The following is a 27,385-nucleotide window of genomic DNA, read 5'->3' as shown; positions in this document are numbered from 1 at the left end:
ATTTAAAATTCAAATGAATACGTGAAAAAAAGTGGCAAAGAAAAATCACCTTTTTAATAAAAATATCATTCAATCAATTCATTTCAGTTTAGTTGCAAAAGGGGTTAGGTCCACAATAATAATTTTGTAAAGAATTTATAGAAAAAAAAATGAAGACAGGTAGATTTCTTTTATACCCAATTTTATGTTCACATGATAGGGTAGTACATCGGACAATTTAGTTTCTCATAAGAGTATTGCAGTGAGTGAGAATAAAAACACGGTTTTTCTCGGAATGGTAAAAAGTGGACCTAATCCCTTTTGCTACTAAACTCTTCATTTAATGTGACAACTGCTAATTTTCTGACATTTAGGTTTCACCACCTTCCATAAAGATCATAGTAATATTAAACTACATATGCAGTCAATGTAAATGACATGGTTTCATGTGCAATGCGAAACCATACAGTTAATGCTAATATACTTCCACGATCTTTTTTTACTTTAACGTTTTTATCGATATTTAATGGTTTGTAAATTTGTGTTTAGCATTTATTCATGAGCATTCTGATAATAACCAGAGTTTAAACTTAATATCATTCCAATCTGTTATTTTGTTGGCGTCCAATCATCTTTCCTGACATGTGACAATAAAATCAATAAAAAAAATCGATTTCTTTACATGTGTGCTCTCTTTTGTGTAATTCGTTGTGTACATGTGACAATATGTATGATATGTGGGGGATTCACAAGCAGATGATTTTCGATGATATGAATTATATTGTTACTGCATGATGTATATACTTTCTTACATTAATGTTATCTTATTTAGTGAGTGTTAATTTTTTTGAATTTCGTTTATAAACGGACTAATCTTTCTACACTTCCCTCCACACTTCATCATAATCATATGACTTTTTTAAAACCAATACTGGTCTTCTTTATTTGAATAAAATGCACACACATATATCTACATACGAATGCTTACAAAATAGTCAGTGTTGCATGCCATTTCGTATCAGTCATATCCACGTTTTCTTTTTGTTTATATCTCTCAACATATTTCAGAAGTATATAATTTTAAATCATAAAAATGAATGTTTTTCGTTGAAATCCTGTGACACTTGTAAATTGGAAACATTGCCTAATACAATACATATATTTTGTTCAATACCGTAAACAATACGCAGAGGCTTCAAGCAAATGCTAGTATGTTAGGCTAGCGCAATGAGCGGCTCTGGAAGGTGTGTGCGCTCAATAAGATATCACAATTATTATTACCATTGTTATCAAATGAACTAAACATCTTCTTATGATTGTCTACATGCATTTCCACAACTTTTGAACTTCTGTACATAACCAAACCAGATGTATGAAATGGCTCAACTGTTTGCACTCTCTGCAAATATCCGTCTCTTTTAAATTCAAATTCGTGATAGTAATGTTAATATTATTTCGCTTAATACGACGTCTCTAAGCGCTTTACAGATATATGACCGCATAGCATAAAATGCATGCACCTTCTCCACTCCCTAGGGGAACAACGGACTGAATTGCTGGGCATACTACATAGGCTTTCGCATCATACAGTGTGCCCATTTAACACCTGGGTAGAGAGTGGCAGAGTGTGGATTGACGCCTTGCCAAAAGACACAAGGCCATGGCAGGATTCGAACACACGACCCTCTGATTACAAGGCGAGAGTCAGAACCGCTACACCACGACGCCTCTAACTTTTTAAGTTAGAGAGACTTAATAGTAAGTATACCTAAAATTAAAATTGATATGGTCTATGGTATTATGTTGAATACTTTTAAGGGTCAGTGTCAACAACCAAGAATTCTAATTGTCTTCATTAAATATTTCTCTCCACAAACAATTCGGCTCTTGATCATGTTGATAACATGTTTTTAACACTAGAACTACAAGTAAGTGATATATTTACAGATGGCACACAAGATTCATCATTCAAAATGGAATTCTTAAATTGTTCCTGATATTACATAATATCTTAAATCCAGTCCATGGAGAAGAAAGTATAAAGAAATACAGAAACACCAAGGAGAATTATCATGTTAATATGAATGAATCTCTTGGCTTGTGGGTCCTGGTCAATCGATGTTGTGATCTGACGTACTCGCTTCTCCTCTGCTCTTGCTTTTCGCTGACTCTCATCGCTCTCGTCCCCGTAGCCGCAGAACCAAGTCATGGCCCGGGAGCAGCCGCTTTTTGCCTCTGTTACCTTAGCAGTTGAATCTATTTATGAATATAAAAGGGTCAGAAAACTATCACTCCCCGTCAAGTGTGACAAACATTGGTCAAGAAAATTTACACTTAGGAAGCCAGGAAGGTAACAATCATTCCCATTTCTTCTCTTTTATTCATTTATTTCTATGATAAACTAACATTTTCCTAGAAAACTTAAGAGGTCTATAATATTAAGCCAAAATGCTTTCGCCCTTATGGAATTGCGAAGTGTAACCAATTCAGTTTAAGTTGAAATTTAAAAAAGATGTCTTTGATTAGAACAACCCATCACACATTGCCTAATGCCATCATAGTGGACGATACTGTCCCGCGTTTAGCAATTGGATATCATACAGCCACACTACTGATACTGACCCCTAAATGACCGATCACATTTCCTTAGAAATAACCGGAATATATTCGGTTTTGAGCGACTTCATCGGTGAAACTGTGGTATTAATAAGCTCTGATCTTATTAAAAAGACCGAAATATCATCATTAGAATAGAGGGAGGGGGAAAAGTAACGAATGAATTTTATACCTTCCGCCTTGTCTTTAGGTATGTCTTTATCCTCGAGATCCAATTGCTTAGAATCAATGGCCCCTTCATCATCATCAGAGGTATCGTTGAATTCGTCTTCATCAGATCGCTTAGCCTTGCTAAAACGGGTCCAAAATGTCGTACGAATCAGCTGCTTAAACAAATGTATAGAATAAATCAATTTATTGTTATGTAAATCCTGTTAAATCTATTCTATTAGATCCATATTGGCCTTGTATTTATAAAGGAAAATGAACTCACCCTTTCCGGTGGAGGCGGTTCTGTAAGAAGACTAACTGTTACATCCACTGTAAACACCACGGCAAATAAGATCATATTGAAGTAGAAGTAATGAAGCTTGAGGATATGAGGTCGGTTATCTTCTTCCCAACAAACCGGTGCAGGCCAGATGAAATCCAGTATAAGCCGGGTGAAACCGGTCAGCGCTCCCGCTATCAGTCCCCAGAACGTACCCTGTGAAGGGTAGAATCAAGTTCAATTTCATAAAAAAAAAATATGATGTAGTAAGAGCATTGTCCTTACTCTGGTACCAATTTGAAAATATAAAAAAAGAACATCAAGCTTTAAATGTAACACCTCTCAGAAATATTTCTACCTATAGACAACCAGATTCAACGATTGAACAAAAAAATAATTTTTCTCGTATTCTTGTCCTATTTTGTTCGGTTTTTTATCTTTTCATCTTTTACATTGTCTTGTCCCGTCTCATTTATCCTTTTCCATCGCCCCTCCTTACGTCGTCTTGGTCGAAATACATACGCAACACATCTAGATTATCCTACATAATTGGTAATGTTCATATTTGAGTGAATGAACCTGCACCATAGACATATTAATTGGCGCTCTACCTAGCTCTCTAGAAAATGTTATTGTGTCTGCTCTTTTCCTCGTTTAAAAATACCCCCCTCTTAAGGAATTCACATCATTACAAGCTTGACCCCTCTTAAGAAATTCACATCATTACAAGCTTGAATCTTTTCCATTATATATTTGCAAATTGTCTTAAGCAGACATTTCTCTTATGTATGTTGATATCAAATTGTCTTTGGTTGCATAATACCTGTTCATTGGCCCTTGGCCACAAAATGGCGAGTAGATAGACTGCACAAACACTGGGAGTTATTCTACCGGCTATCCGGGTAAAATACCGGTTTAATCCGTCACCGCCTTGCAGCAGTTCAATAGCAGGTATCCACAACACACTGAGAACCGTCATGACGAGCACAATCAATCTACAAACCGAAATTAATACTTAGTCTTGATTGTTTTTCATCTATCAATATCAAGGTAATGAATATAAATGTGATCTGGAATGTCGGGAAAATTTTATGTCATCATGATGTTCAGAAAATCATTTCCCTATGTATTACCATAACATCGATTGGAAAAAAAAAAGAATTGTTGTCGGAAACATGAATTTCATGCGATTTAATTTCTTAAACAATTACATTTTTCTTTCTAACTTAACGAAAATAAAACAAATAAAACGCACCTTCCGACAATCATCATTTCTTTAACAGAAGGATCTTTCTTAGAAAACTTCTTTCGGAAGTAGTTCCATATATCGACCGTGAAGAGAGTACTGATACTGTTAAAAAACGACGTCAAGCTACTAACAATAGCTGCTAACATAACAGCAAGCATCACCCCACGAAGACCTGTATAAATATAAACAAAAAATGAAATGAAAATAGATGCGTTAGAAATCTAGTTTCTTGTGTATTTCTTCTTCCTTCGTATTATTTTCTTGTCATTCTTCATCTTCTTCTCATTCCCTATAACTTCTTATTGTAGGTTTCAATCTTCTTCCTGGATTCCCTCTTCCCTTTATCTTTGTGTAGACATATCCAATGTGTTTCCGTATTTTTGTTGCAAATTTTATTTCTGGCTACAAAGGCATCCATATCTTACAATATATGTGTCCCGTTTACAGCTTGAAACGTTCATTGTACCGCATCGGTAGGATTGCATTGATTTTGATAGAAACGATACTTAGAAATCATTAAAGCAAGGTATGAAATCTATGTTTTTGGTCTTTTTTCTGAACGAAACGTCTTTAAAGGCAACTATAAATTTACCATTCGGCATAACTCCAAGAACCAGCGAAGGGAATGCCATATTGGTACATCCCCTGGGGTTCCCACATGCTGCCTGGCATGCCTCTGCTGATGAACACGCTACAATGTCTGGAGAACAAGGATAATAGTAATATATTTGTATTCAACCCTAGGAAAGATTCAAGAATTGTAGTCTATTTCCATGTCGACAAATTAGACAAATACAACGATGAAAATCATGCACTTTGATATATTTTATCATGAACTCATTAACATAATGCACTTTTAAAATGTTGGTTTTCATTACACCAACATTTGAAAATGGTTCAAAATAAAACACCATCAACTACATCACCATCAGTTATCGTCAGTAATCGTCATCATCATCATTATCATCGTCGTGGTCATCACTGTCATCATCCTCATGCTCATCGTCATCGTCGTCACCATTATTATCGTCATCACCATCACCTTTATCATCACTGTCGTCATCGTCATCATCATCGTACTCATCATCATCATTTTCATCAAAATCATCACCATAATTATCATTATCATCATCGAACATACCTGTAAACAGAACTCTTGATATCATGCCAGGTATAACAATCATAAAGAGTGGTAATATCTTGATATATCCAGCAAAGATGCATCCTCCTTGGGCGTGTGAAAGACTCTTCGCCGATAGAGTGCGCTGTACCATTACCTGATGATAATAGAAATGAAGAACTGAGTATAAATTTGAATCCTTCAACTATGACTTACGAAGCACTCATTGTGGTTCATGATGAATTTTTTGTCTATTTTCAATCAACACTGAAACGACTTTGCGATGTCTCAGACAAGACAAGAACTTTAGTCCACACTTCTATGTTTATTTCTTTCCCATATTCATGACAAAGTCTCAAGTCTTTTTCGATATTTTTTTCAGACTCTATCCTTTATCAAACATTGTTTTCTAAATTTACGACCAAATTATAAAATTGTTTGTAAATTGGTTCAGTTATAGCTAATACACCCTTTACTGCCAATCAAACTTGCTACATATGGAGTACATATTAGTTGTTATCACCATGATCGCTTTGAGATGCCCATTTTGTCACCGGACAGAATCATAAGTCATTTCTAAATATAAACTGTAGCATGTAGACCATGCAGGCCTCCAATTTCCACACGATTTCTCTCATTCTAAAATATGCATTGAAATTTCACAGCATCAGGTTTTTATATTTTTTTTGTGCTTGACTGAAATGAAGTCGAATTGATTTACCTTATTAATTTATTCTTTATGATTGATAATAATTAATGATTATTATTATTATTCGAACCCACGACCCTCTGTTTCAAAGGCGAGAGACAGACCCACTAGACCACGACGCACCCACGAATTACCATTTAAATAGATAAGGAATTATTTGATATTACCTGCTCAGCGCAGAAATAAGTAATTGAAGTCATACTCTGGCCAATGATGAAACCAGGCCATGGGAAATCGGAATTATACGGATGTGCACCCCGAAGCATTTGAAATGCATCCGATCTCGGATAACCGCACGTCGAGTTAGGTGTATTTAATGTACCGTTTGAAACCGCTTGAAAGTATTTGACCTTCAATTCATGAAGACCTCCTACTTCAACGAAACCTGCAGATAGAAAAAACAGACAATGAAGAACGTCCAGGTACATCTAACATGTAATAACATAGCAAAATGCGCTAAAAGACGATTGACAGGAATGCGATATCGGTTTTGCCAGGATTCTTTTCAGGTGAGACCCTAGTCATTACAATTTCTATTATAAAACGTTACCTATTGTGTATATGATAAAGGAATTTCATTCAGGGGAATGACATTTGACTCTGTCTATCCTTCTTGTTTGCATGTAAAATCAATGTGTATTATATTGCAACCAAGGGCGCCGGAAGCGGGGGGGCAGTTACCCCCCCAAAGAAAATTTTGGGGGGGGCAAAACGAGATTTTGCCCCCCCCCCAAATGTGCCCCCTAAAAGTAGAAAAATTATATTATTTAAGGACAAATGTAAACGATGAAGGCACTTTTCTGCCTAAGTATTGTCATTTCTTTTGTCAAAAATGAAAAAATTTCGCCCCTGACGGGGCAATTACACATCTTAGTAAGCCTTGCGTCTTTTGACGAACATGCCCCTCTGTGAAACATACCTTCGATAAGCCCCTTTTCCATCTTATTACAGTGTGATAACGTTTAACCTTTTAAACCCCCATTCCACAGAGAACAAGACCGCTGGAAGACCTTTGAAAGACCATGAATTTTGGTTGATCTTTCAGAGGTCTCTAAATGAACCTACAATGGTCTCTGAGGTCTTACACGAGTCCTGACCAATCTTTCAGTGGTCTTCGTGGTCTTCATGGGCTCCAAAACTTTTTGAAACGGTTCAAAACACTCTTACATCGGTCTTACAGGAAAATTGTCTTTCAGTAGTCTTTCAGCAGTCTTTCAGCGGTCTTTCGATGAACTTTCAAAGGTCTTCATAGTCTTTCATTGATCTTTCGGCAGTCTCTCAAGATTTTTGCGGATATCACTGTAAGACTCATGAGAGATTATTGAAAGATCATTGAAAGACCATTGAAAGACCAGGCAAAGTCCATGGAAAGAATTAAGAAAGATCACTTATTGCATAAAAGATCTCTGAAAGACCATTGAAAGATCTCGAGAGGACAAGTCTAAGACCAGTACGACAAGAAATATCCATCAGTCTTTCAGAGTTCTTTGAGGGGTCTTTCTGAGCCATTCCACAGAGATGACAAATTTCATTGATCTTGAAAACCGCTGTAAGACCTCACCAATTTTAAGTCTTTCAGTGGTCTTTCAATGGTCTCCGTTCTGTGGAATGGGGGCCTATTAATGAATACATTTCAAAATAAATTTGCATGCTGGCTGTGTCGGCTAACAAACGCGCGGTCGCCCAGAAACGCTCAGACCGGGGTGGTGTTTCATCAATATTTTCGTCCGACAAGTTGTAAGATCTGACAAGTTTCCTGTATTCTGATTGGTTGAGAGGCATTGTTACCATAGTAACTGTCGGATAAAACATGACTTGTCGGATAAAACGTCCTACAAGTCATGAAACGCTCCCGGACCCGATATCACCAACGCGCGTGAACGCTAGTTACTCGAGCAACATATGGAATCTGGAAATAGCTGTAAAACCGAATAGTTTAAAGAGTTATAGAGGATTGAGTAGTTGCTTATTGGATAAATGAGAAGATGCTAGCTTGAGTCGGCGAATGGAGTGCAGAGCAGGAGTACCTCTATCAACTAATCAAGCCTTTTCTTCAACCTTTTCTGGTTTACTGTCTTTATCAGGACTACGCTCGTTTGAACAAAAAATTACTCGACTATCAACTGTCTACTTCCTCCTATCAATTTTACTTCTTCCTCTATCCACTTTTTTCGAAAACTCCACATGGTGTACCGTCAACCGCACCCGCTGTTGGAATGTAATTGTTTTCTTCTAAATAATGTTACATAATATACATTATGAACTGCCGTAGTTTGTTAGTTCATGATTATTTACAAATGAATATTTCCTGGAATTTGATATTCATCATTTCCTAGTTGTGGTCACATTTTCCCCAGAAAATATGTAAAGAAAAAAGATGATTTTGAAGGGGCCATCCATCAGTGCTTCCCAGCCATACAAAACATGCCAAAGGTAACACATAAATCGAGTAATGTTTTAAATTTTCAGAAAAGTTTTAAATTGTTAGACAATAATTAAGCAGGTCATATTTCTTTTTCCTCCAGTTACAAAATATGAAACGTTTTGCCTATGCATGGATAATCAGGGACTCTCTCCAATGCTGAGGTCAGAAATGATTTAAATAGAATGGGGATTTAAGCGCTTATCGTCGTCTGCCACGTCAGAACAGTATGACATTTTGAATTTAAAAAGACATTCATTAGAATGTATTTTGTTTCTGTTGTTATACGCTTCTTCTGCTTAATACACTCCTTGAAGCTTATGATAATTGCGCTCTCTCGAGTCGTCCGTGTATGTAAATGTACATAAATAAATATTTCTGAAAGGATATTGCATGAAAAATGTAATTTCTGGTATTTTGAGTCAATATAAGCGTATTACGTAATTTAATTGATCAGACACGAAAACCACATTCCGAATTAAGCGATCGTTTTGCGCGTAGATTTTATAGGTTCTCATAAACTCTGAGTATAGTCTTGTAGTGAATTCTATGTTTAATTCTCAAGAAATTTATTTTTGAATTCTCTTAGAAACGCAACTTTTAAACTCCATTTTTACACAAAGTCCTTATCGGGGGGGGGGGGGGTCCCACGCCCTCTCCCCCTCGATCGCTTCGGTATCTTACGCTGTCAAAAATATTGTGCCCCCATCGGGATTTTGCCCCCCCAAAACTGAAAGTGTTCCGGCGCGCCTGATTGCAACTGAGTGTAAATGTAGACCTTTTTTATAGTAAATTATTCTTCATTACTAGTCATTATCAAAAAAGTTTCAAACAATTCATAAACATGTGCATTTCTTCAACGTCCCCTGACTTGTTTTTTTTTTATTTACCTTCCAAAACCACCATAACCTGGATGCTGGATGTGTAAACTGTTTTTGTTAGCCTGATATGTTTCAATATATATAAATATATATAAATATATATATATATGTATATAATAGGTTTATATATATTATATATAAACCTAGATACAAAAGTCGTTTTCAGTTTATTGCTGTTGTATATTACCATAGATATTACTTACTAAGAATCATGAGCGTCATTCCACCAAGTATCATAATGAAGACCTGCACTGTGTCTGTATACATTACTGCTGCCAGGCCACCTGAAATAAATGCAAAGAATCATTTTAGCCTAAAGAGCTTTATTCAATGTGGCCTAAGGATAACTCGAAGTAGATGAAGAAAGTAAATCTAACACACCAAGTTCAATCTGCTTGATTGGGCGCTAATGGCACTTGCCATAAACTATGAAATTATAATAAACGCATTATTTTACAGGAAATTTCCAGATAATATTTCATTTTTAATTACACCAATCATATTACAAAACACTATCAAAGAAAAGTTCTTTGGGATAATTTTACAAAGATATAGTAATAATAATATAGGGTATTTATATTGCGCACATATCCACCTTGTTAGGTGCTCAAGGCGCTCCTATATTACCCGGCTAAGCTAGGCGTTCATAGCGCACACAGCTTTTCAAGGAATTACTTCCTACCGGTACCCATTTACCTCACCTGGGTTGAGTGCAGCACATTGTGGATCAGTTTCTTGCTGAAGGAAATATAGCTCTAACTTTAAAAAAGAAATCGATGTCTAGCTGGCTTTTTTCCCTTTCAGTCTTTTCAGATTACTTTCTTATAGAAGAACTAAAAAAAACATAAAATATGCAAAGCCTAGCTCACTGGTGACTCCAATTCATTGGCCATATACCCAGTAGCGTGCGTCACATTAGCATGATCTTGCCCGATAAGGGGATGTTTTGGACTTTCATTTCATCGAACTTGAAAACCGCTGTAAGACCTAACCAATTTTAAGTCTTTCAGTGGTCTTTCAATGGTCTCCGTTCTGTGGAATGGGGGCCTATTAATGAATACATTTCAAAATAAATTTGCATGCTGGCTGTGTCGGCTAACAAACGCGCGGTCGCCCAGAAACGCTCAGACCGGGGTGGTGTTTCATCAATATTTTCGTCCGACAAGTTGTAAGATCTGACAAGTTTCCTGTATTCTGATTGGTTGAGAGGCATTGTTACCATAGTAACTGTCGGATAAAACATGACTTGTCGGATAAAACGTCCTACAAGTCATGAAACGCTCCCGGACCCGATATCACCAACGCGCGTGAACGCTAGTTACTCGAGCAACATATGGAATCTGGAAATAGCTGTAAAACCGAATAGTTTAAAGAGTTATAGAGGATTGAGTAGTTGCTTATTGGATAAATGAGAAGATGCTAGCTTGAGTCGGCGAATGGAGTGCAGAGCAGGAGTACCTCTATCAACTAATCAAGCCTTTTCTTCAACCTTTTCTGGTTTACTGTCTTTATCAGGACTACGCTCGTTTGAACAAAAAATTACTCGACTATCAACTGTCTACTTCCTCCTATCAATTTTACTTCTTCCTCTATCCACTTTTTTCGAAAACTCCACATGGTGTACCGTCAACCGCACCCGCTGTTGGAATGTAATTGTTTTCTTCTAAATAATGTTACATAATATACATTATGAACTGCCGTAGTTTGTTAGTTCATGATTATTTACAAATGAATATTTCCTGGAATTTGATATTCATCATTTCCTAGTTGTGGTCACATTTTCCCCAGAAAATATGTAAAGAAAAAAAGATGATTTTGAAGGGGTCATCCAACAGTGCTTCCCAGCCATACAAAACATGCCAAAGGTAACACATAAATCGAGTAATGTTTTAAATTTTCAGAAAAGTTTTAAATTGTTAGACAATAATTAAGCAGGTCATATTTCTTTTTCCTCCAGTTACAAAATATGAAACGTTTTGCCTATGCATGGATAATCAGGGACTCTCTCCAATGCTGAGGTCAGAAATGATTTAAATAGAATGGGGATTTAAGCGCTTATCGTCGTCTGCCACGTCAGAACAGTATGACATTTTGAATTTAAAAAGACATTCATTAGAATGTATTTTGTTTCTGTTGTTATACGCTTCTTCTGCTTAATACACTCCTTGAAGCTTATGATAATTGCGCTCTCTCGAGTCGTCCGTGTATGTAAATGTACATAAATAAATATTTCTGAAAGGATATTGCATGAAAAATGTAATTTCTGGTATTTTGAGTCAATATAAGCGTATTACGTAATTTAATTGATCAGACACGAAAACCACATTCCGAATTAAGCGATCGTTTTGCGCGTAGATTTTATAGGTTCTCATAAACTCTGAGTATAGTCTTGTAGTGAATTCTATGTTTAATTCTCAAGAAATTTATTTTTGAATTCTCTTAGAAACGCAACTTTTAAACTCCATTTTTACACAAAGTCCTTATCGGGGGGGGGGGGGTCCCACGCCCTCTCCCCCTCGATCGCTTCGGTATCTCACGCTGTCAAAAATATTGTGCCCCCATCGGGATTTTGCCCCCCCAAAACTGAAAGTGTTCCGGCGCGCCTGATTGCAACTGAGTGTAAATGTAGACCTTTTTTATAGTAAATTATTCTTCATTACTAGTCATTATCAAAAAAGTTTCAAACAATTCATAAACATGTGCATTTCTTCAACGTCCCCTGACTTGTTTTTTTTTTATTTACCTTCCAAAACCACCATAACCTGGATGCTGGATGTGTAAACTGTTTTTGTTAGCCTGATATGTTTCAATATATATAAATATATATAAATATATATATATATGTATATAATAGGTTTATATATATTATATATAAACCTAGATACAAAAGTCGTTTTCAGTTTATTGCTGTTGTATATTACCATAGATATTACTTACTAAGAATCATGAGCGTCATTCCACCAAGTATCATAATGAAGACCTGCACTGTGTCTGTATACATTACTGCTGCCAGGCCACCTGAAATAAATGCAAAGAATCATTTTAGCCTAAAGAGCTTTATTCATTGTGGCCTAAGGATAACTCGAAGTAGATGAAGAAAGTAAATCTAATACACCAAGTTCAATCTGCTTGATTGGGCGCTAATGGCACTTGCCATAAACTATGAAATTATAATAAACGCATTATTTTACAGGAAATTTCCAGATAATATTTCATTTTTAATTACACCAATCATATTACAAAACACTATCAAAGAAAAGTTCGTTGGGATAATTTTACAAAGATATAGTAATAACAATATAGGGTATTTATATTGCGCACATATCCACCTTGTTAGGTGCTCAAGGCGCTCCTATATTACCCGGCTAAGCTAGGCGTTCATAGCGCACACAGCTTTTCAAGGAATTACTTCCTACCGGTACCCATTTACCTCACCTGGGTTGAGTGCAGCACATTGTGGATCAGTTTCTTGCTGAAGGAAATATAGCTCTAACTTTAAAAAAGAAATCGATGTCTAGCTGGCTTTTTTCCCTTTCAGTCTTTTCAGATTACTTTCTTATAGAAGAACTAAAAAAAACATAAAATATGCAAAGCCTAGCTCACTGGTGACTCCAATTCATTGGCCATATACCCAGTAGCGTGCGTCACATTAGCATGATCTTGCCCGATAAGGGGATGTTTTGGACTTTCATATTCAATGATCTTGAAAACCGCTGTAAGACCTCACCAATTTTAAGTCTTTCAGTGGTCTTTCAATGGTTTCCGTTCTGTGGAATGGGGGCCTATTAATGAATACATTTCAAAATAAATTTGCATGCTGGCTGTGTCGGCTAACAAACGCGCGGTCGCCCAGAAACGCTCAGACCGGGGTGGTGTTTCATCAATATTTTCGTCCGACAAGTTGTAAGATCTGACAAGTTTCCTGTATTCTGATTGGTTGAGAGGCATTGTTACCATAGTAACTGTCGGATAAAACATGACTTGTCGGATAAAACGTCCTACAAGTCATGAAACGCTCCCGGACCCGATATCACCAACGCGCGTGAACGCTAGTTACTCGAGCAACATATGGAATCTGGAAATAGCTGTAAAACCGAATAGTTTAAAGAGTTATAGAGGATTGAGTAGTTGCTTATTGGATAAATGAGAAGATGCTAGCTTGAGTCGGCGAATGGAGTGCAGAGCAGGAGTACCTCTATCAACTAATCAAGCCTTTTCTTCAACCTTTTCTGGTTTACTGTCTTTATCAGGACTACGCTCGTTTGAACAAAAAATTACTCGACTATCAACTGTCTACTTCCTCCTATCAATTTTACTTCTTCCTCTATCCACTTTTTTCGAAAACTCCACATGGTGTACCGTCAACCGCACCCGCTGTTGGAATGTAATTGTTTTCTTCTAAATAATGTTACATAATATACATTATGAACTGCCGTAGTTTGTTAGTTCATGATTATTTACAAATGAATATTTCCTGGAATTTGATATTCATCATTTCCTAGTTGTGGTCACATTTTCCCCAGAAAATATGTAAAGAAAAAAAGATGATTTTGAAGGGGTCATCCAACAGTGCTTCCCAGCCATACAAAACATGCCAAAGGTAACACATAAATCGAGTAATGTTTTAAATTTTCAGAAAAGTTTTAAATTGTTAGACAATAATTAAGCAGGTCATATTTCTTTTTCCTCCAGTTACAAAATATGAAACGTTTTGCCTATGCATGGATAATCAGGGACTCTCTCCAATGCTGAGGTCAGAAATGATTTAAATAGAATGGGGATTTAAGCGCTTATCGTCGTCTGCCACGTCAGAACAGTATGACATTTTGAATTTAAAAAGACATTCATTAGAATGTATTTTGTTTCTGTTGTTATACGCTTCTTCTGCTTAATACACTCCTTGAAGCTTATGATAATTGCGCTCTCTCGAGTCGTCCGTGTATGTAAATGTACATAAATAAATATTTCTGAAAGGATATTGCATGAAAAATGTAATTTCTGGTATTTTGAGTCAATATAAGCGTATTACGTAATTTAATTGATCAGACACGAAAACCACATTCCGAATTAAGCGATCGTTTTGCGCGTAGATTTTATAGGTTCTCATAAACTCTGAGTATAGTCTTGTAGTGAATTCTATGTTTAATTCTCAAGAAATTTATTTTTGAATTCTCTTAGAAACGCAACTTTTAAACTCCATTTTTACACAAAGTCCTTATCGGGGGGGGGGGGGGGGGTCCCACGCCCTCTCCCCCTCGATCGCTTCGGTATCTCACGCTGTCAAAAATATTGTGCCCCCTTCGGGATTTTGCCCCCCCAAAACTGAAAGTGTTCCGGCGCGCCTGATTGCAACTGAGTGTAAATGTAGACCTTTTTTATAGTAAATTATTCTTCATTACTAGTCATTATCAAAAAAGTTTCAAACAATTCATAAACATGTGCATTTCTTCAACGTCCCCTGACTTGTTTTTTTTTTATTTACCTTCCAAAACCACCATAACCTGGATGCTGGATGTGTAAACTGTTTTTGTTAGCCTGATATGTTTCAATATATATAAATATATATAAATATATATATATATGTATATAATAGGTTTATATATATTATATATAAACCTAGATACAAAAGTCGTTTTCAGTTTATTGCTGTTGTATATTACCATAGATATTACTTACTAAGAATCATGAGCGTCATTCCACCAAGTATCATAATGAAGACCTGCACTGTGTCTGTATACATTACTGCTGCCAGGCCACCTGAAATAAATGCAAAGAATCATTTTAGCCTAAAGAGCTTTATTCAATGTGGCCTAAGGATAACTCGAAGTAGATGAAGAAAGTAAATCTAATACACCAAGTTCAATCTGCTTGATTGGGCGCTAATGGCACTTGCCATAAACTATGAAATTATAATAAACGCATTATTTTACAGGAAATTTCCAGATAATATTTCATTTTTAATTACACCAATCATATTACAAAACACTATCAAAGAAAAGTTCTTTGGGATAATTTTACAAAGATATAGTAATAATAATATAGGGTATTTATATTGCGCACATATCCACCTTGTTAGGTGCTCAAGGCGCTCCTATATTACCCGGCTAAGCTAGGCGTTCATAGCGCACACAGCTTTTCAAGGAATTACTTCCTACCGGTACCCATTTACCTCACCTGGGTTGAGTGCACCACATTGTGGATCAGTTTCTTGCTGAAGGAAATATAGCTCTAACTTTAAAAAAGAAATCGATGTCTAGCTGGCTTTTTTCCCTTTCAGTCTTTTCAGATTACTTTCTTATAGAAGAACTAAAAAAAAACATAAAATATGCAAAGCCTAGCTCACTGGTGACTCCAATTCATTGGCCATAAATATTGATCTGTATGCGTAGGCTTTCTGTACACTGTAGTGGTGAGGCGGCCCTCATCATCCCGGTGTACAAGAGTGTCAAGGAAGGCAATGCGGTTATTGTCTTCTCTCTCCATAGTGAAACGGATAGACGGTTGCTGCGCGTTCACGTAATTCAATAGGCAATCGGTTGTAGACCTGTCGGTAACAATGAAAGTATCATCAACATAGCGCTTCCAAATTCTCGGACTGAATTCGGGTGGGCAAGCGTGAAGCGCATCCTCCTCAAAGGATTCCATGTAAAGGTTAGCAATAACAGCAGAAACAGGGCTACCCATGGCCGCGCCTTCTTGCTGTTCATAGAAGCGTCCATCGTACATGAAATACGTGGACTTCAACACGAAACGAAGAAGTTCAGTGACCTGGGTAGGAGAAAGATCGGTACGGTCGGGTAAGCTAGCGTCGGCCTCCCGGCGCTGGAGGGCGACATCACATGCTGCTTCAACGGGTACATTGGTAAACAAAGATACCACGTCGAAAGAGACCATGACTTCATGCTCAAGTACGGTCTGATTGCGCAAGAAATCCACAAAAGAAGCGGAGTTACGGACGGCATGTTGATTATTACCAACAAGCGGCGCGAGTATGTCGGCTAGTAATTTAGAAGTGTTGTAAGCGAAAGAGCTTATGCATGAAACAATCGGGCGTAACGGAACATCGGGTTTGTGAATTTTCGGTAAGCCATAAATCCTAGGAGGCTGTTTTTGCGTGGGTCTAAGTACCCTGTAGGTCGCATCGTCGATATCACCATTCTTGTGTAAATCGCGGAGAATGGTTGCAAGCTTGCGAGCAAGACAATCGGTAGGATCCTTTCGTAAGGCGCGGTAAGGACCCGAGCTAATAAGTTCGGAAATCTTATCACGGTAAGTACTGGTATCCATTACCACGCTAGCGCGGCCTTTGTCGGCTGGCAGAATCATAATGGTGCTATCTTCCTTGAGCGCTTTCAAGGCTTTGTGCATGCCGGGTGTAACATTGGATTTCGGTGGTTTGGCGGAGGCGAGGATCGCGTTGACCTCTCTGCGAACTGAGCCGATGGTTTCGGCATCACGGCAACGGACGGATGATTCGATCTTAGCGATAATCTCAACAGCCGGTATGCGCTTGGGAGCTATAGCAAAGTTGAGCCCTTTGCTAAGCAGCGCGGTCTCGTCAGCAGTCAACACACGCGAGGACAAGTTGACTACTCTAGTGTCGGAAACGGTACACGCGGAATCAGACTTACCCTGCTCAGTGAGCTTGTTATACTTGCCTTGTTGGCGGGCTTTGCACTTCTCAAACTCGGCGCGGTAAGTGTTGCCATTGTAACGGAGGGTCATGTCGCAAAGTTCCTTGTTGAGTATGGCCTTGATTTTCGCGGTAGTAGATTCTACTTCGGATTGGATGCTCTTCAGAGTCATGCGAGTCAGGCGGATTCTTTCTCGGAGAAAGCGGCGGGAGGTATTCAAAGCGATGAGTCTTGCTGTCTTGGTAGGAACTGGCGGGCGAATCTTCAGGTCTCTCGGGATGACGGAGTTCTTGATGCAGCGCGTAAGGAACGTCAGGTGGTTGGTGAATCTCGCGAGTTTCTTCGAACAGCGCTCGTGTCTACGTGCTAGCCTTAGGGCAGGGCGCCCATACGTAAGGTCAATAGTACGGAAGATGTTGATCATCGTGGTAGCTGAATCTGAGTAAAGAAATAAATAATCTGTTGTCTCACGATGCGGCAAACTGAAATTGCGACGTTTCGACTGCTCCTGCTAGTCTTCGTCAGGCAATGAAGTGGACACTCGCTGCGCGCGCCTTTATACCGTAGGCTACGGGCCGTCGGTGCCGGAACCGCCGTGGTGTGATTGGTCGGCGCAACCGACCAATCAGAAGCCGCGGACGGTGCGATCGCCGTGGGGCTTGCGGACGTCGGGGAAAACCCGTCGGCTGCAGTCGGCGTAGAAAGCGGGCAATTTGCGGACGTCGAGGAGTGAACCGCGGTAGCTGTGCAAAAACTAATGGGGTTGGATGCGGACGTCGGAGGGCGGTCAACCGGTGAACTACGGGCGGTCGTAGGGGGCGCATGTCGGCGAATGGTCGGAAGCCATTCTTCAGGGATGTCAATGCCGTTATCCCTGTTCACATTATTGGGATGAAGACGAATTTGGATAGCCTCTTTAACACGCCGTGTGTACCAGTGCTTATCCCGCGCTATACAGCTTACCTCGTCCCAATTGGGAGGGTGATCTGCATTCCAAGCATGCTCTGCAACTGCCGAACTATCTATGCGTCGGTGCTTGACATCTCTACGGCACCGACGGCCCGTAGCCTACGGTATAAAAAGGCGCGCGCAGCGAGTGTCCACTTCATTGCCTGACGAAGACTAGCAGGAGCAGTCGAAACGTCGCAATTTCAGTTTGCCGCATCGTGAGACAACAGATTATTTATTTCTTTACTCAGATTCAGCTACCACGATGATCAACATCTTCCGTACTATTATTCAAAATTTATTGTTATACTCAAAATAAAAAGAAATTACATTGGCAAAAAATCTTATTCCGGCTGTTGATATAAATCAGACAGAATTCAAACTTTCTTATTACGACTGGCCAATAAACTTATATCATCTCCTGGCCATTGCAGCTAAGTATTTCGTCTCGAATCAAAGAGAGATTCCATTCGTACCAGTAATGCTAGTTTTATAATCGACACATATTTAATTATTGAGATATCTTACTCTCAAACAGACTTACATTTTTGTGGGACACACTGCACACCCGGATATTGCTCGTCAATTGTTTTCACCCGGAACACTGGAATTTGTTTGAAAGTGATTTTTCTTATGATTCTTCGAACAAGAAAAAAAGTTCACACTCTTACCCTTGACAAGATTCTTGTTATAGTCTTTTTCAAGGGGATACACATTACTCTTAATAAGATTTAGAATAATCTTACCGAGATTCTTGCTACAATGTAAACAAAGATTGACATGCACGCAAGATAGACCCGAATCCTTCTCCCACCAAACCTCTTCATCATAAACTCAGGCAATGTACAAACCTAATAAAAAAGAGAAGAGAAAGAAAACAAAATGCCGTGATTATCAATGAAATTATTTGCATTACATGTACGTTTGTTTCCTTTGGGGTAGTCAGTTTTCGTGCCAATCGAGCCCTTAGCAGAAAATTCATAATTCTGATTCGCCAGAGTGTTCTAGATTGAACATTTACCACAAAAGCAGTATCTTGTGAGTTATTTGACATTTTGTTTTATTAATTCTGAATCATAGGCCTATTTCATCAAATCCATGTGCTAATTGTAAATATATACGTACATGGTGTGTTTATGTCAGAATACGACTAATTCACTCATTAATGGAATATCAAATGAGAAAGTTATATCTCTCTAATGCAAAAGATCTCATCTGGTCCCTAATCATACCCTTCAAATGTTGAGACAAGGGATCAGTCCAATAGGAATCACAAAGTTAAAGTTCTTACCCCTGATGCAATGTACACTGGTATGAATAGGAACCCCATTAGTTGAAGAAGACTCAGCGCCTAAAAATCGAGAACAAAGTGTGATAGTGTATTTTATTCATCTTTGATATTACTATAACCTTTTTTTAAATGCATAGAAGAATTTGTAAAAAAAAACAGAGACTACAATTATCATACTTCTGACTATTAACACAACAAATTATAATAATAATAATAATAATAATAGGCATTTATATAGCGCCATCTATCTAGAAATATTCTATTCCGAGGCGCACAAGAAAAGAAAGAATGAGAACGTTTGGATGAGTATCAAAGTACCCATAACTAATACTGTTAGAAAAGATAAGATTTCAGTTTGGATTTGAGGTCTCCAGTGATTGTATAATTCTTAAATTTAATGGCAAATTATTCCAGAGAGAAGGTGCTGAGGCAGAGAAAGCTCGTGCACCATATGCTCATAGGCGGCCCCCTTGACACGTGTGTTGTCCCCCCCTAGAATTTAGGTTGATGACCTTTTTTTTTTTGCTTCTCAAAAATTTTTGGGGCGCTTGTCCTATTTTTTACATGTGTCCATCCCAAAATTTCAGGTGGACACCCTCTAAATTTATTGGCTTCCGCCGCCAATGCATATGCTACACGTGTCTTGGGAGTGTTAAGAAGTTGCTGGTGTGATGATCTCAGGCTTCTGGCTGGTGCATAAGGCGTGACAAAGTCTTGTAGATATTTTGGTGCCAAACCATTTAACACTTTCCAAGTGAGAAGAAGTATTTTAAATTCTATACGCTTCCGGATTGGCAACCAATGTAACTTTTGGAGAATTGGTGAGATGTGTTGATATTTTGACGTACCAGTTAAAACCCTGGCAGCTGTATTCTGAGCATACTGAAGTTTATTAACATTGCGTGAGGTTATATTATAAATAAGAACATTTCCAACATCTAATCGAGATAGTACAAATGAGTGTATAAGCATAGCAGCAGACTTATGGTCAAGGACTTTCCTAATGCTGTTAACATTATGAATATTATAGTATACTGATTGACACATTTTCTTTACATGTGCATCCATAGACATATGTTCGTCAAATACGACACCGAGATTTCGAACTGAAGACAAGGCTTTAATCAAGGAGTCCCCAACCTGTATAGTCCGGTCCTTAATCAAATGAATTTCTAATTTAGAACTAATAATCAACAACTCTGTTTTACATTCATTTAATTTCAACTTATTGTTTAGCATCCATGACTGCATATCATCTATTGTATTTTGTAATTTGTCGTTTTGGATCACACGACACATACAACTGTGTATCACCCGCATACATATGAATATTTATGCCATGTTTATGCGCAATTTTTGCCAGAGGACTGGAAAAGATGGCAAAAAAAAACGGCCCGAGGACTGAACATTAGGGCACTCCGAAAGGAAGTTTAACAGGAGACGACATATTTTCACCAATCTTGACAACCTGTGATCTATCATGAAGATAAGATGAAAACTAATCAAGAACAGCTCCTCCTATGCCACAATATTTCAAACGATCCAATAGCAAATCATGGTCAACAGTATCAAATGCTGACGAAAGATCAAGCAGAAGGAGAAAAACAGCCTTGTTGTCATCAAAAGCACGAAGAATATCATTTGATACACGAACCAAAGCAGTTTCTATCCCATGACATTTCCTATATGCAGATTGAAAAGGTTCAAACAATTCATTAACCAAGAAATAGTTGGTGAGACGCACAGCAACAACCTTTTCTAATATCTTTGACACAAACTTTAAATTCGAGACAGGTCTATAGTTTTTTAATTCCTCTGAGTCTAACGAAGGATTTTTTTCAAGAGAGGAGTGACAAGTGCTTGCTTGAAATCATGAGGAAAATTACCAGTTTCAAGAGAAAAGTTGATAATTTTTGTGATTTATTGGAAGCAACAGATTCATATGTTTCTTAAGAACCCAGGTTGGAACTGGATCTAATGAGCATGATTTAGCAGGATAAGAGGTCACAATATTCTTAACATTTTTATCAGTTGTCATTTCAAATGTTTTCATTATAGGAGTAGCTGTATGTGAGGAATCACATTCTTCAACACTATGAGCTAAGGTACCCTGCATTGAGTCTAAATTATCCCGGATTAGTGGATAATTTTGATACAAAGAAATTAGTGAAACGTTCTGCTAGGTCTAATTGAGATATATGTTCCGGCAATTTTGGTTGTTCTTTTGATGAAGAGCACTATCAATAACTCTGTAAAACTGTCCGCTATCTTTTTTTTTTACAATAGGACAGCTGTTCCTTCAAGTACTTTGCTTTGGCATCTTTTATCATATGCCAAACTAAGAGGCGCTGTTTAGTAAATTTGTCTCTATTTATGTCTATTCTCTCAGCTCGCCAACGACGCTCAATTCAAATCCCTTCGAATTGTAGAATAACAAAAAAAAGTAACATCTGTTTTCTCTTAAAAACATCAGCATTTTTTCTATGACATTTTAGAGAAAGTGTATTTCAATTATGACTTCTGAGTTTAATAATGATAAAACGATGTTTACTAGGGGTAAACTGAAATGTTCAAAAGTGAATGAACGGTGCAGCACCCCAAATCAACGGCGGAAGACTGCGAAGAGTAATGACATTGATACAATCGAAACTCGCAAATACAAACAATCTATTCGCTACATGCAAGTAGGTTTTATTATTTTGATTATAATGATAATGGATTCTGTTTACAATAGAAACTGTCGAGTAGTATGAGGCATGAGTGATTTAAACAAATACAATTGAATGTGAATAAAAGAATACATTAACTTATACAAAATCCGTTATAAAAAAACTTTATTGGTTACATTATATGCCAAATGGATTGCCCCTTAATCGATATATTAACATTTAATGACATGTTAACTTCTTTTCATTCCTGACAATGTTCATAAATAAATGAACAATGTATTCTCTCTGATAAGAAGATGGTTTTATGAAGTGCAATAGATCATAGTTCATGCAGTATACTACACAAAGAGTTTTATTGGTCGTTGAATCAATAGTGAATTCGGGTAATATTTAAATTTATATGTTTACAATACACTCATAGAGACCAGAGGAGTCTCGTTTATACTTAATTCAGATCACTGAAACCAAATCTAAACTAGCCGATGGTGTATCATCAGATTATGTGTTAAAAATACGGGTCAGTGGCAACGTCAGTGGTCGCGCCACCGATGCCATGGATGCGAGAGGGCCTTTGAATCTAGAACTAGTACGATAATTCGACAGTTTAATTGACTTTGTAAAGGAATATAAACTAGAAATAAAGATTGCATTGACTGGAGAAATACCATCGTGAACATGGTGAACATGAATGTAAAATAATAATATTGAAATATTGACCAACTTAGCATCGTTGAATGCTTCCACAATAAGTCTACACCAACTGATCGAAGCTGCTTGCAAGTTGTGTAGTTTTAAGCTTTTGAAATGTTAAGTATTATTCACCCTGACTGGTGAAAAGATGCACCTTTTAGGGTGCAAATAATAATAAAAGGTGTGTCTTCGATCCTTTTCCACTTGATCACTCCCCGAAGGGATAGCACAATAAATTGTTTGAATTAGGTTTTAAAAAAATCTGACTGTGTTGTACAAGAATTTGAGGCGCTTGGTCTACATTTCAGTATGTAATGAGCTCCGTCCACTTACTCTTTCAATTCTTGCATGCAGAATGAAGGTACTTTAACTTACATTCAATTCGAAAGCTCCTGGTGTTAGACCACTGGCTGCGGCATCTCCTGCCAAACCAACAAAGTGTTCACTGCCGATATTACTACCAAAGATTGAGGCTCCGACCTGAACAAATAGAGTAAGTCATCGAAATACCTAAGAAATTCATATTATCAACAGAAATAACGAATGAACAAGCTTTGGTAGGTTGGGAAGGGGTACTCAATATTCGTTGAGGAACGTAGGCCCAATCACTTACCTTGTAAACAATCATTTCATGTATTGAGAAGCTTGTTATTATAGTCTTGCCCCTATTTAGCATTCCCTAACCACAGCCTGGAGGGAAAGATGATCTAAACAAGGTGGATAACTTAGAAATATATAAATTACTCTTCTTCATTTTTGTGGTAACAGTCTTGCATGATTGTTATCAAAAACGTGTTATGTGTCTATCGCATCTCCACCAAAAAAACAAAAACAAAAACGATTCTCTGTTTTACCAGTCAATTACTTGAAAAGAAAAATAAGGACTTAAGTAAAACCAAATATGATTGAAAAGGTACACTACATATTTTCAGCCATTGATTTCCAGCTATTTTTTGGATTTTTTTAATTTTCAGTTCCAGTGGTAGATTGCCAATATCCCAGCGAAAGAAATCGCTTTAATTTTAATCAAGTATTATTTTTTTGTTTGCGGCTTGGAGACCTTATTCCTTACTCGTACCATTTTAAAATGTGAAAATGTTTCGGCACACAGGGGGGGGGGGGGATGTAAATATCAGTCTTGTGAATTGACCATCATTTTTTATAGATAGGCCAATAGGTCGAAGTTCTATTTTTCCTGATGAAATACATTGTATTCTTTTGCTGACATTTTTGCCAAAGTTGTACAGAATTCAAGTTATATTTCACCGCAAAAAAATGTATAAATAAATACAAAAATAAAAATTGGGGAGGGGGGCGGCCTTTGTGCTCAAATACATAATTTTTAGGGGCGTGTCGATCTCTGCACCCCATTCCCGGATTACGTCCAATATTGACGGATGCCTGAAGAGCGTGATATAAAAGATCAATATCAGGAGGACAGTTGTGTCTAAAATGTTATTTCAGTTAAAACTCGGTCGTAATACAATTAATATTCCTGTCTGTTTTATGTCTCCGACTGTCTCCTCTATATTATTTTTTTCTTCTTTTCTCTCTCTCTCCCGATGTCTTCATACCTACTCCCACCCCTTGATATCAGCTCATGGGTCACACGTATGCGATTTTGATACGACCAGACAGTAAAAACAAGTAACAGTAAATAGAACTGAATATATATATCCGACATTTCTTTGACCACGATGTCGGCCAATATTTCTCTTTTATTACTTTGTGCAAATATAATCTCGTAATGTAGAGGCTCATTATGTAGACGGAAAACCTCTTATACAGGGGGCTCAGTAAGCTTAACTAGTTTGGGGGATCATTTCGTCATTTCATGAGAAAGTAGAATTAAAGTTTAGCATAATAGTTATATTGGGCGTACTGAAGAACGAAATAATTTTAAAAGTGTCGTCAGATCAAAATTTCAATTGTGGTGTGCACCTATATTCTAAGCCAACACAAGTGGTGCATCTAATTTTGTCCAAAGGAGAACAGCAATCGACATTCTACTTTGATCGACGAACAGGCTTAGTCCAACAGCATTTCAAAGAAGCAAAACTAGTGCAAATTATGTGCAAGACTATGTTCCTCACAAGTCTCCATGCTGATATGTCTTTTGTACATAAATATGTCCCTGTAAAAACAATTACAAAGTGTGGAAAAAGTGTCTTAAATTTCACTTTTTTACCTTTAGATCTGAAAATTCATCATGTCACAGTTTGATCCGTAATTACCCATAGGGTTAAGCAATCTTTGGAATTTGTGTTTTGTTCGATTCATTTTTCAAAAAGTTGGTAAATGTGCAAAAATGTTGAATTTTGTGAACAGAATCTTACACCTCTAAAAGCTCTGGTCATGTGACTTATGAATGTTAATGAGTTTGGAAATTGCTGTCATACATGTGAATAGAGTCAATCAGATGACAATAAAAAAACATTTTAATTACTCTGTACTTACTAAACTAAGAACTGAGAACCTCGCTACATCCATTCTGCGGTTCTCCTATCATAATCGACGTGCACGTGGGTGACGTCATGTCCACACCCATACACGCACACACTCACACCTACACACATCCAATTCAAAAGTGATTAATGTTGAATACTCACAGGCAGCCATGTCATGAACCTTCCAGCTAGAAAATAACCGCTAACAGTCCCTCTGTTTGTCGTCACTAGCGCCTAAATAAACAATAATAATTTAGCATGATTTGAATGGGCAATACATTTTTTTCTTTGTGTTTAAGGGGAAGGGAACATAATACACGATGTGTGCTGTCCCACATTGACTGGCTGATACCTTTGGAGATAGGCTATTGGGAAACGAGGAGGTTGGGTCAAGCCTACAATTGTGGTTGTGTAGAAAAATTAAAATGTTTTTTTAAAGGAAAGGTACCTGCTTTGTTCACTTTGTAAAATATTTTTTGTAATGTGAACGTTAAAAAAAATGGGCCTATTATTAAAAGACTATAGTTCCGAGAATGTTGCATGATGGTTAAACCTACTGGGAAGTTGAGGACTTGAGATGTTATAGGCCTGCTGGCTCGTATGCCCTTCAAGATCTGTTTTGCGGGAACTAAAGACAAGGTCAAGTCCAAGTTTCATAATGGTAATCGTAATTGTTTGATTATAATGCATTGTAATACAATGTAATGTATCAAGATCCATTTATCACCGTATGTGTCATTTCTTCGCTCAATAATTAGCTCTATGCGTAGGAAAAAATGAATTAATGGTCATATAGACGTTACAAATGAATGATTAGGATCTATTTGATATTTCAATTATAATCCGTGGCGATCCAGTTACCGATTTCTGTTTTTTCTTCTACAGTTCAAAGCAAAGCTTAGGAGAAAGCACATACAATTTTCGTATCTCATTTCCCGAGACAAACAAACTACTTACTTACCAAGTTCAATAGTCACTTGGTCATCCAAGCATTCGGTTAAGTCTAACTCCATATGGGCTTAACCAATTTGGTCTCCTATCAACTGATGTCTTATTACCGTTAGCATGGTTTAGAATGACATGCTACTAATCAGCGGCTGCCATAGCTCAAGGAGAGATTGTACAGGCCTATATGGTTGGTCAGCCCCAGAACATTTTGATAGGGGCAACCTAAAGGGGGCGTCACATTTTCCAACTCTCAATTGTATTATAGCGTTAGACGGCTCATAGCTCTCTGATTATACCATTCTTCCTTCCCTCTTGCCACCGATTATCCTCCCCCCCCCTCTCTCTCTCTAGCTGTCTCTTAATTTCTTGCTTGAAATATAAGGAATCGGTCGCCCCCTCCCCCGTTGAACCGCCCTTGAATATTATGTAAATGATTACTAATTATACTGCTGGTGTATGTTCAGCGGGATCTATCGAGAGTGGTATTAGAGTCTGGGGCCAACCTTACTTCCCCTGTTTTATTTCTTTCTACTACATTCAAGCGTTTACAAATATCGATCTTACATAAATTGCGGCTCCAATCACGATCATGAAGTAGCACACAATTGCGACGTAGTCCCACGTATTGAGAACAGCTACCTCAGCCATCATGTAAACTTTTACTTGGCCAGCTCAAACGGAGTTCTGAAGAAGAGGAAGACAAAAAATATGTACGCTTAATCAAGAGGCTTTGGAAATTAGGAACAAATATTGGCTCACATTTCGTTAGCAAACTAAATTTCTAAAACATTTGGTGCTGCATTAGAAATAGTATTGCTTCTGACTTTGTAAAACACAAAGGAGCTACATCAGATGTAGGCCTATCCCATTCGCCTTCTTATACTTCACAAGATTATATATCTAAAAAATAATTATAATAATAATTCGGCTATAATCTAGTGAATCATGTTACGAAAACAAGTATCAATTAATTCATACCTTCGATTCTAGGGGTTCTGACTAGTATATATCTTCTTCTTGAGATCGTATGATCCTGAAGATGTATCCTGTAACTAACAGAAAACATGTATTTCAGAGACTTTGTATGGAAATTCCAAGGTTGTTGTTCTGTTAAGATGTGTATTACTTTGTTAGCCGTCGTGACGTGATTGGTTAGATCTGTAATACGCCCAGTGGCTTGTGTCATAAATTCTTATCAGCTCTATATAACTAGGCCAGAGATCAAAATATGATATATGATTCTCTTCTATCCCTTTGATTCAGTGCAAATAGGGCGGTGTACAAACTATATAGGCCGATATCTCACACGAAATATCAATTTCAATTGAATTGAAATGAATTCTATTCATAGA

The 27,385-nt window shown here is 37.5% G+C and overlaps 1 protein-coding gene across 1 annotated transcript; it reads right to left on the bottom strand.

The window, feature by feature from the left end:
• Positions 1-1,883: 1,883 nt before the first annotated feature.
• On the bottom strand, positions 1,884-27,072 carry LOC121413059. Its single transcript, XM_041605820.1, has 17 exons — positions 27,012-27,072; positions 26,598-26,717; positions 25,248-25,319; positions 23,014-23,118; positions 19,280-19,339; positions 18,735-18,839; positions 17,844-18,108; positions 15,807-17,478; positions 9,610-9,695; positions 6,271-6,488; positions 5,416-5,551; positions 4,867-4,974; positions 4,281-4,446; positions 3,849-4,020; positions 3,029-3,241; positions 2,768-2,918; positions 1,884-2,235 (listed from the first exon to the last, which is right to left on the bottom strand). Exons 2-17 carry the CDS (start codon positions 26,682-26,684, stop codon positions 1,991-1,993), a joined length of 3,861 nt encoding a protein of 1,286 aa, XP_041461754.1. The 5' UTR covers positions 26,685-26,717; positions 27,012-27,072; the 3' UTR covers positions 1,884-1,990.
• Positions 27,073-27,385: the final 313 nt, after the last annotated feature.

This window comes from Lytechinus variegatus, chromosome 4, assembly GCF_018143015.1.
Source record: "Lytechinus variegatus isolate NC3 chromosome 4, Lvar_3.0, whole genome shotgun sequence".
Lineage (NCBI taxonomy): Eukaryota > Metazoa > Echinodermata > Echinoidea > Temnopleuroida > Toxopneustidae > Lytechinus > Lytechinus variegatus.
The sequence above is the reverse complement of the archived record's forward strand: the minus strand, read 5'-3'. Positions and strand labels throughout refer to the sequence as shown.